An 11,607-nucleotide genomic window follows, 5' to 3' on the forward strand; every position below is an offset into this window, starting at 1 on the left:
ATTTAGCTAGAATTAGTGCATGGTGCAAATTATGGGGTATGAAGTTGAATCCTAACAAAACTCAAAGTATGATTGTAAGTAGGTCAAGGACGGTGGCTCCTCAACATCCGGATCTCAGTATTGATAATGTTTCTTTAAATATGTATGACTCTTTCAAAATTTTAGGTGTGATTCTCGACAGTAAATTTACTTTTGAGAAACATATAAGGTCTGTGTCTTCTTCAATTGCACAAAAAATAGGCTTATTGAGAAAGTCTTTCAAGATTTTCGGTGATCAATCTATTCTGAAGAAGTGTTTTAATTCTTTCATTCTACCTTGTTTTGAGTATTGTTCTCCTGTTTGGTCTTCAGCTGCTGATTCTCATCTTAATTTGTTGGACAGAAACTTACGGTCTATTAATTTTCTTATTCCTGATCTAGATATTAATCTCTGGCACCGTCGTTCAATTAGTTCATTATGCATGTTGCATAAGATTTTTCATAACTCTGACCATCCTTTACATTCAGATCTCCCTGGACAATTCTATCCTGTTCGTAATACTAGGCAGGCAGTTAATTCTAATAGCCAGGCCTTCTCCATCACGAGGCTCAATACTACGCAGTACTCTAGAAGTTTTATTCCAGCTGTTACCAAGTTGTGGAATGATCTTCCTAATCGGGTGGTTGAATCAGTAGAACTTCAAAAGTTCAAAGTTGGAGCAAATGCTTTTTTGTTGACCAGGCGGACATGAGTCTTTTATAGTTTATTTATGACATATTTGTTTTTGATGCTGTTAATAGTTTATATATGACTTGTCTGTTTTGATGTTGTTACTGTTTTTAGAATGATTTATTGTTAATTTGTTCTCTTCATTTATTTATTTCCTTTCCTCACTGGGCTATTTTTCCCTGTTGGAGCCCCTGGGCTTATAGCATCTTGCTTTTCCAATTAGGGTTGTAGCTTGGATAGTAATAATAATAATAATAATGGGCACCTGATAATACTCCTTCAAGAGGTCAAGTGTGGAGAAAACCTTCGCTTTGTGCAAGTAGGAATTAACGTTTGCAATGTTTGTGAGGAGGTGGTTTAAGTACTGTTCTTATTCAACGAAAAATTTACCCTTCAATGATGATTTTATTAAATCTTTCCAGGTTCATATTGTATTCTATATTTCATAATAGATTTTTCATTTTAGGCACTGAGCAGTAAAAGGCACTGGTTCATACTGACAAGCTTGGGGATAATTTCCTTAAATGTATTTCATTTATTTTTCAATAAAACTTTTTTTTTACCCACTCACAGATTTGGCAGTAATCAAAGAATTGAGAGGACACATCCTAACATTTCATTTGAAGAAAGATGAAGTTATATAGAATTTCATAAATTGGTGTACGGAGTGATCCATACAGCACACTTGGTGCAATCACTTTTTCCTTACAAAACTCTTTTTACATTCATTTCTAACTATTCTTCACCCCTCCCTTCACTGCCCCTAGCACTTTACAACCTTCATTCACTCTCTGACGTTCATCTACTTCCAGTCCACCATTTGCAGCAATAACAGAACCCAAGTACTTAAGCTGATCTACTTCCTCAAGTAACTCTCCATTCAACATGACATTCAATCAAGCACCATTCTCACCTCTTTTGCACCTCATAACCCTAATCTTACTAACATTTACTCGCAACTTCCTTCTTTCACATACTCTTCCAAACTCTGTCGCCAATCAACACAGCTTCACCTCTGAGTCTGCAAACAATAGTTTCATTTGGAAACAGCAAATGATTCACCTCCCACTCACTATCACACTCGTATATCAGTTTCAATCCTCGACCAAACACTCGAACATTCACTTCTTTTACAGGTCCCTTAACAAACAAATTGAACAACCATGGCAACATCACACATCCCTATTTTAGCCACACTCACCGGAAACCACTCACTCGCTTCATTCCCTATCCTAACACACGCTTTACTACCTATGTATAAACTCTTCACTGCTTGCAACCAACCTTCCATCAATTCCATATAACTCCATTACATTCCACATCACATCACTATCAACTCTGTCATAAGATTTTGGCAGATCCATGAATGCAATATATACCTCCTTACCTTTTGCTAAATATTTGAATCCCTACCTCTTCTAAAGCTGCCCGGCACCTCTAAGATTGCATCCTCCATTTTATCCTTAATCCTCTTAATTAACACTATCATACACTTTTCAACCACACTTAAGAAACTAGTACTGTACCCCTAAAGTTACAACACTAGATGTAGAGGTTGGAATAGAATTCACATAATGAGGAAGCAATATAGAAATGTTTTAAGACAAAAAAATGTAATATTTACAATTAGTCTGTATTTCCTACCATTGCTGAAATTTTAACTATAACATTTACAATGCCATAGAGGCCTAACTTACGAAAGCTTTCTGAACCTCGATAGATATCACAAAAATATCAATACTGATACTAGTTACTGTTCATTTAAAGGTACCATAACTGCTTCATCATAATTGGACAATAGTTATATAAACCATATACACCATATAATCAAAGTATTTTTAATCCACCCTAATATCAGTTTAATACTACCACTACAGAGTTACTGGGTCCCTTGACCTGGCAGATTGGATACCTCTCTGGTTATGGCTGCTTTTTTCTTTGCTCACACGTACACTGAATAGTCTGACCTATTATTTTCATATTCTCCTCTTTCATCATACACCTGGTAACACAAAGATAAGTAGAAAATTCTCCATTCAAGGGGTTAACTACTGCATTGTAATTGTTCAGTGGTTACTTTCCATTTGGTTACCTCTTGGTAAGGGTAGAGGACCCTTTACTTATGGTAAGCAGCTCTTCCATGAGAAGGGCACTCCTAAATCAAACAATTGTTCTCTAGCATTGGGTAGTGCCATGGCCTCTGTAACATGGTCTTTCACTGTCTTACGTAAGAGTTCTTTTGCCCAAGGATACACTCAGACAACATTGTACAAGTTTAATTATTTTCTTTCATTAAAAGTTTATTTTCCCTGTTGGAGCCCTTGGGCATAAAAGCATCCTGGTTTCCAAATAGGGTTATAGCTTAGCAAGTAATAATAATAATAATAATAATAATAATAATGATAATAATAATAATAATAATAATAATAATAATAATAATAATAATAATAATAATAATAATAATAATAATAATAATAATAATAATAATAATAATAATAGTAGTAGTAGTAGTCCCTAAACGTGCTGAAGAGCGTGCTACAGTACTTCAAACAGCACGTACATTATATCATATAGTGATGAAAGGGATAGATTCCTAAGGAAGCTTGATGTATTTCGGAACCCCACTCTATAGAATACTAGTCTCTATAGACTGATAATTAAAAAAATGATACAGTACTGATAACCGGATGTGTGACATGCAATGTGATTTCTCAATTTTTTTTTTATTTTTTTTTTTTAAATTGAGAACCAAGAACTTATAAAAAAACTATATATATATATATATATATATATATATATATATATATATATATATATATATATATATATATATATATATATATATATATATATATATATATATATTAATAGTTTGTTAATAGTTTATATTGGACATACCTGTTTTAATGCTGTTACTGTTTTTAGAATGATATACTGTATTGTTGATTTATTCTCATCATTTATTTATTTCCTTATTTCCTTTCCTCACTGGCCTATTTTTCCCTGTTGGAGCCCTTGGGCTTATAGCATCTTGCTTTTCCAACTAGGATTATAGCTTGGCTAGTAATAATAATAGTAATAATATATATATATATATATATATATATATATATATATATATATATATATATATATATATATATATATATATATATATATATATATATATATATATAATTTTGGTATCACATTGTAGCCCATAATCTTTTTGTGTCCATGGTGATGTGCTGTAACATGACATAAAGATTCAAATTAGCCGGTGTAATTTTTTTTCCCCCGCAGCCAAGTGTACGATACAGTATACATTAGTGACGTCATTGTTTTTACGTCACCGATGAGTCTATGATGTCACAGACGAATAGTTCTCTTTACTGCCACTAGATGTCTATATAGTACTCTACTTTAGCTAGAAATCGCCACCGGCGTTCTTGAGTATAGCCAAATTATTTGTCAAATGTTGAAGTTTCCCGATTATGTACAAATATCAGATTTGTAAGTTCACTGTATTCCATACATAATATTAATACAGAAAGGATTCCCATTTGATATACATAAGATATCTCATAATCAAATACTACAGTTTGTCAGCCTGATAGGCTACAAAGCCTTTATCTGCACTGCATTTCAATACAGAATACATTTATTGCATTAATATAAACCAAAAAGTATTGTCATGAATCATAAGCTTACGAAACGTTTAATTTGGATGGGGTTTATTGTACACCATTTCTTCTCTTCGTTAAAATAGCCAACAAGACACGTTTTCGCTACTCTTGTTTGGCTAGTTTTCTGACGTAAGATTTGCATCACTGTCAGGATTTGTTGATCAAATTCAGTGGTGTGCTGGCTCTCGTACTAGAAGGGTAACTGTACAAGCCACCTTACTCCTCTCAGCCTTCAATTTCGTTCCAAGAATGTAATATCTCCGAAATTAGTGAAAATGTGACCTTTGAATTTCTTCGAGATGCCATTGCAGTGTCATTCGTGAAATGGAAATATCAGAAAAGTGGATAAAAAAGGCATGAAGGCAGAAATGTGATTCTCAATAATGCTGTAGTTAGCGTAGTGCCATATATTATTATTATTGTTGTTGTTGTGTTGTCTTTGTGAGATTAACATCCCCGACCACACTTCGGCGTTGTCATGTATGGCAGGTGAAAGGGAAATTGCTTTTGCACTGTGATAAGGCCTGCCTTTGACAGCTCGAGTAAATGTCACTCATGTACGGTATCGTAGCCTAGCCTATTGTGCTCCCCTTCAGGAGCATGTTGACGTTGCCTATCCGAAGGCCCCTCGCAGATACCTTAGAGTAGCCTAGTAGAAGCCGTATTCAAGTCATGAAGGCGAAGAAACGGTATTTGCTCCTGTTCAGTTGTTGTGCATTCCTGTCTGTGGGCTACATAGGCTACCACCACTTCAAGGTGCAACAGCAGAGTAAGTGGTATCAGCGGCTGTCCAGTTACTCAGAAGACTCCGATGTCCTCCAGGATGAGGACATCTCCCCCAACCCTAGACTTAGGAATCGCAGGACTCCGAGTGGTGAAAAAGGCGAAGCCTTTTCCTTTTTGGACTGTAGGATGGAAACGTGTTTTGATTTTACTCGCTGTGATAAAGATTTAAAAGTGTACGTGTACCCGTTGGATGACAACGTGCCGCCAAGTAGCAGTTACATGAAAGTGCTCAATGTAATACAGGACTCGAACTATCATACATCAGACCCTAGTCAAGCCTGTATATTTGTGTTAAGTCTGGACACCTTGGATCGCGACTCCCTCAGTAAAGACTATGTACGTAACATGCCTTCAAGGGTGCAGCGGCTGCCGTTATGGAATGATGGGCAGAATCACATAATATTCAATCTCTATTCTGGCACCTGGCCAGACTACACTGAAGACCTAGGATTTGACGTGGGAAAAGCTATCCTTGCAAAAGCCAGCATATCCTTGGAGAATTTCAGGCCTGGATTTGATATATCTCTGCCACTGTTTTATAAAAGCCATCCAGAGCGAGGTGGCGATGATGGCTACCTGGAGTCCAATAAATTCCCGGGAACCAAAAAGTACCTCCTGGCTTTTAAAGGGAAACGTTATGTGTACGGTATTGGTAGCGAGACGCGCAACAGCTTGTATCATCTTCACAATGAAAGGGATATTGTGCTTGTTACTACGTGTAAACATGGAGACAGCTGGAAGGAACACAAAGATGAGCGATGTGACCACGACAACGCAGAGTATGACAGGTGAGAAAACTTCATTCAAGTACAGAAATTCTGTTTTGAGACAGGTGCACCTGTAACGGAAACACTTGCCTAACCTAACATGGCTTTGTACAATATAGTCTTTGAAAATCACTAAGGTGTGCTTTTTGAGTAGTTAATATTGACCATTGTATGGTCTTGTTTATTGGAATCCCTTTGAATCTATGTTAAGTATATAATTTTCTTTGAAAATGTGCATAATTAATTTTGAATATATGATAATCTAATTTTATTCAATTGCCTTTAATTTGCACATTTTAGTGTTTGGGATGTCTTAGATTTTGTCTAATCGTCTTCATTAATGTGCATTTGTCCGTGTTGTATTTAGCCTATTCATATAGGCTACATTCAGTGGTATATTTCTGGGAGCCTTTGGGTATCAGAGGCCAGTTCCTCCCACGTGCATAAAAAATGGACACTAACTAACATAAACTTCCCCACCTAACCTAACCTAACCTAACCTATAACCCGTTTCCTTACCTACTTGACTAATGGGGATAAAATGGCCCCCTCCCACCCCCATAGACTCATATTCTTAGTGGGCCTTCATCATACATACAGGTTGCCGTTCTCTTACATACAGGTGGCCGCTATCATACATACTCGACTATTACTGTACAGCACCTATAGAATTTTATTGTTGTATTTTTGTAGTTTATTTCTGAATGGATGAAATAGGCAGCACATTACACAGCTTTGTAACTGTCATCAATAGTTAGTTTAATTTTTAATTTTGGCTTCTTCATTGTACTTTTGGCATACTTTATGCCACGATGCCTTGGCAAAGTACTGCGTAAACAGTCATTTGAATTACAATACTTAAGTTTAAGATTTTTGTAATATTTTACAAGTAATTTCCTTATAGACATATTTGTACTAAAAATACTAATACTTTACAATACTGTGACAGACTGACACTTTTATCTGCTGTGATTCTTTTGCAAATATTAAAATTTTCTATAGCTCAGTATCATGACATTTATGAATATGAAAAAAATTAGAGCAATGAAGTATATTTCACTAACAGTTTTAAGACATTTCTCTTGTTCAATATAAAAAGAGACACTATTTCTCCTGTTCATTATAAAAAAAGAGACATTATTTCTCCTGTTCATTGTAAAAAAAAGAGACATTATTTCTGCTGTTCAATATAAAATAAAACGGGAGAAATGGGATGTGTATATTTTTGTGAAATATACTCTTTGGTTTTATGTTATTTTTTATGTCAGTGCGTTTTTCATGAGAAGATGCTTTTTGGAATTGGTGATTTTATAACAAATTAAGGAGATGTTATATGATTATTTCTACAGTGGTACAGTGGTAGGAAGGTTTGTAGGTCAGCGTACACAGGTCGTCCAAGGCATATTGAAAACAGAAGTTAAGATTCAATTTACTAAGGGAAATTAAGGGAGTCTTTTATGAAAAGCTATCCCAATGGACCTATTTAAAGTTTAAAAGTCCCAGATTTGACCTTTTAAGTTATAGGTATCCCCATTTTAGCCTTTTGAACAAAAATAAAATAAACATCTTAAACCAAAAATAGGCTATAGCTTGATATAAAAGAAAGGTAATAAATTTCATTTTGATTACAAAAAAATGTTTGACAATAGCAGTACAAAAAGTTTGAAATTGAGATTTACCCTTGGTTGTTTTTCAAATCATGAATTCCTTGAAATAAAGAGTCAGTAGTCTCTGCATCCATTCATCTTTATCTTAGCCTTGTCTGTATTCCAGTAGGCTTCTACATGCTGGGTAATGATGCCTAACTGTTTGTTTACATAATTTTGCAATTGGTTCACAGTTTATATACTGTACATAATTAATCTGTGTTCTTAATTTTACGATATGCTTTCCATTCATCAGAATAGATAGTTAATCCTTGCCTAACAAGTTCTTCAGTTGTTAGTAACAGAGTTGCAGTATTTCTGTGCTCTACAGTTTGTTGTATCCCATGGCTGATGTTGTCGATGTGTCCATATTTCCAAATAGCTTAGTACCTCGGTATCTGGGTTTAGTCCGTTTCAGGAGCAAGTTCGTCAACAAGATATTTTTTTCCTAAGTAAAGGGAATTGACCATGTGGTCTAGGTGAGATCTTGGTTTCGTATTTGCTGTCTCATAGCGAGCCGCTTGCAATCACTACTAAGGTTGCGCATGCATGCACTGTTTTGGCAGCACTGGATAATGGTCAGGGAAATGCTACCTACCCTGCCAGCTTACCTACAATCACCTGTTTGCCCCCCTGTGGAATGACACATGCACGCACATTGAGACAAGCCACCTCAGTAGTTTGCCGGCAAACACCTGTTCGCCCTACTAAGATAGTTTGTGATAGCTACTGTGCGTTTGCCCTTAGTAACACATAAGCCTATCCCCCCCCAGGCAACAATTGCTCAGTACCAATCTTGACCAAATATCTGGTCATCCTCGCCCGACTGGGTTCTCCCACGAGAGTACCAAAGCACAGTCACTCCTGCAGCACTTCTGTGGATGCCTCTTCGTTTCTGAAGGTCACCCCATATTTCCATTTCTTGGTCAAGGCAGTCCAGCAAGCAGTGTCTGGTCCTGGCCAAATACCACCACTCAGTCAGGCACCTCCTTTTACCCAGTGCGGGTACTCCTCAAATTCCTAGCAAGGTGTCAGAGTCCTCAGGGAAGGTCACTCCTCCAATTGACCCAAGACGTAGGTACTCTGTCGTCAAACGGGCTCCTCTGCCTTCTGTTCCTCCTTCCCTTTAGCCTCAACGGTCTTCAAGATAACAACAGTGTCTGGACTCCAAGGCTACGATCGGTGTCAATGACCTTAGATGTCAGGATGCCAGAAAACTTTAAATCAATCAATCAATCAACTAACGCTATGAACATCGGCCTAGGCACGATGTGGGAGAAACTGGGAATCAATCCAATTATTCCACAAAAGAAGAGGAGAGGACCAATGCAAGAAACACCTCCCCTGGGGACACTACACCCCAGAACTAGAAGGAACTAGATCTTGTTTACAGATGAATATCAGTTTTCTCTGATTGAGATTGTCTAAACCGAACCTTCCGTTTCACCGTCAGTGACAATGGCTTCTCCCTTGCACCTCCCGAGGCTACAAGGAGGGATCCATCCTCACTCTTCATGGGGTTTACTCTCAATGGCAAGAGAGGAAGTACACTAAGACACTCCCTAAGAACTGGGCTTCAAAAGATGAAGTCCTGGATCAATGGAAGGGCTCTCCCAGTTCAGTTTCAGCTTCAGGAAGACCGGAAAAACGGGATCTACCCCCAAGGTCCCAAGCTTCTGCAAGGGAGTTTGATGACGATTACGACCCACTCCGAGCTCTTAAGGGTGTGAGCTTGTTTGTGGATGATCCTCCCGATGATGGCTCAGACCTTGAAGTTATGCTGCGTAAGTCCACTAGTCCTAAGATCTCGGTCTAAGAACGAAAAGTCGGACCATATTTTTAGACAAGTCCTTTCCTGCTTAAGGACTAATGATTCCCTGGGAGACCTAATGTGTGCCCTCCCCTGAAGGAAAGGATATTGTCTTAGACCTCTTCTATGACACTCCCAGACCCAGCAAGACTAGCGTAGCATTTCCCTGGTCTAGAGGGGGTTAAGGGTGCCAAGCAGAGGGCATAGGTGCAAATTGCAGGTGGTTCCCAGTCTCTTTGAATGGGAAGGTCATATTGTTTACTTCCTGCATCGTATATATGACAGAGGAAGTATCACGAAATCATCGATGACGTGCCATCTCCTCTGCCGTTAGACCCATCAATCTTGTCTCTTAACACAATACCACTGTAGAAATGCTGCCAGCATTATTGATGACATTCTCGGCAACGGATTCCGCAAACATGGAGCGAGTTGCAAAGTCTTCGATGGAAGCCACTCCATGGTTGGACTTTTGGTTGGACATCTCTTCTGCTTTGAGGATTTCTCCAACAAACACCCGAGAGATGCAGTGTCCACCTTTTTGCTTTCTGGTACCAGGACAGTTGAGTCCCTAGCATGCCATGTTGTCAACCAGTGGTCCAACTGGTTTTGAAATGGCATCTCACCGTGGTTTCAAAATTTTAAAGGCAGTTGCCGAAGAGAAAAGCGGTCAAGTTGTGTAATGCATCGATGAAGTGTCCTTCCCTCTTCAATGTGGAAGATATTGATGCAGTCGCTGAGGGGTGGAGGAAGACGAGTCAAGACTCCCTTCTCCACAGGGCAGTGGTATCTCACCCTTACTCCTCGGCATCACCAGCACAGAGACCATCGCCGGTAAAGCATCAGTGCAAGTACCACCAGACAGAGGTGCTTGGGCCACAGAGCCAAACCTTGGACAGTCTCCGTCCTCCAAGCAGGGTACCACGTTCCTACTATTATTATTATTACTTGGAAAAGCAGGATGCTATAATCCCAGGGGCTCAAATGGGGAAAGTAGCCCAGTGGGGAAAGGCAGCAAAGAAAAAGTAAATATTTTAAGAACAGTAACAACCCTAAAAAAATATTTCCTATTTAAGCTATAAAAACTTTAATAAAACGAGAGGAAGAGAAATAAAATAGAATAGTATGCCCGAGTGTACCCTCACGCAAGAGAACTCTAACCCAAGACAGTAGAAGACCATGGTACAGAAGCTAGGGCACTACCCAAGACTAAAGAACAATGGTTTGATTTTGGAGTGTCCTCTTAGAAGAGCTGCTTACCATAGCTAAAGTCTCTCTTCTACCCTTACCAAGAGGAAAGTAGCCACTGAAAAATTGCAGTGCAGTAGTTAACCCCTTGGGTGAAGAAGAATTTTTGGTAATCTCAGTATTGTCAGGTGTGTGAGTATAGAGGAGAATATGTGAAGACTATGCCAGACTATTCAGTGTATGTGTAGGCAAAGAGAAAATGAACTGTAACCAGAGAGAAGGATCCAATGTAGTACTGTCTGGCTAGTCAAAGCACCCCCATAACTCTCTAGAGGTAGTATCTCAACGGGTGGCTGGTGCCCTAGCCAACCTACTACTTACACGAGGTGATCCGCGAAGGAACAGGCCCTTTGGGCAGAAGTCCAGGTCATGCTAGAGAAGAGCACTCTCCAAAAGGTCCTAGACAGGTCCCCAGGCTTCACAGTCGACTCCTTGTAGAGAAAGCATCTTGAAGCTGGTGACCAGTCATTCTCTCCTCTCTGAACAATTTTGTGCAACAAACTCCATTCAAGAGGAAGATGGCAGACATAGTCAGGCCTAAGGACTTCATGATAACACTAGATCTAAAAGATGCGTACTTTCAGATCCCAATCCATCCATTCTCAAGGAAAAACTTAAGTGTCATCCTGAACAATGGGTAATACAAGTTCAAGGTGCTGTGCTTTGTCCTGTCCACAGCCCCTCTAGTGATCACATGGGTTTTCTCCCTAGTGTCAACCTGGGCACACAATAATGGTATTCGTCTGTTGAAATATCTAGACGTTTGACTGATTCTAGGAGACTCGGTAATGACTCTTCTCCGGCACTGAAACAGGATTCTCGCGTTTTGCCACAATCTGGGGATTGTGGTAAATCACCAGAAGTCCTTTCTGTAATCATCGCCATAACTGGTATGCCTCGGGATGCATGTAGAGACAAAGTCTTTCTGTCCGAAAGGATAATAGAGAGAGTAAAGCGTTCAGCACACCCCTTTCTG

The 11,607-nt window shown here is 38.7% G+C and overlaps 1 protein-coding gene across 1 annotated transcript; it reads left to right on the forward strand.

The window, feature by feature from the left end:
- The first annotated feature begins 4,557 nt into the window (after positions 1-4,557).
- LOC137623856 (exostosin-1-like) lies at positions 4,558-6,102 on the forward strand. The gene has a single exon (XM_068354667.1). It carries the CDS (start codon positions 5,047-5,049, stop codon positions 5,950-5,952), a length of 906 nt encoding a protein of 301 aa, XP_068210768.1. The 5' UTR covers positions 4,558-5,046; the 3' UTR covers positions 5,953-6,102.
- The last annotated feature ends 5,505 nt before the right edge of the window (positions 6,103-11,607 follow it).

This window comes from Palaemon carinicauda, chromosome 30 (genome assembly GCF_036898095.1).
Source record: "Palaemon carinicauda isolate YSFRI2023 chromosome 30, ASM3689809v2, whole genome shotgun sequence".
NCBI lineage: Eukaryota > Metazoa > Arthropoda > Malacostraca > Decapoda > Palaemonidae > Palaemon > Palaemon carinicauda.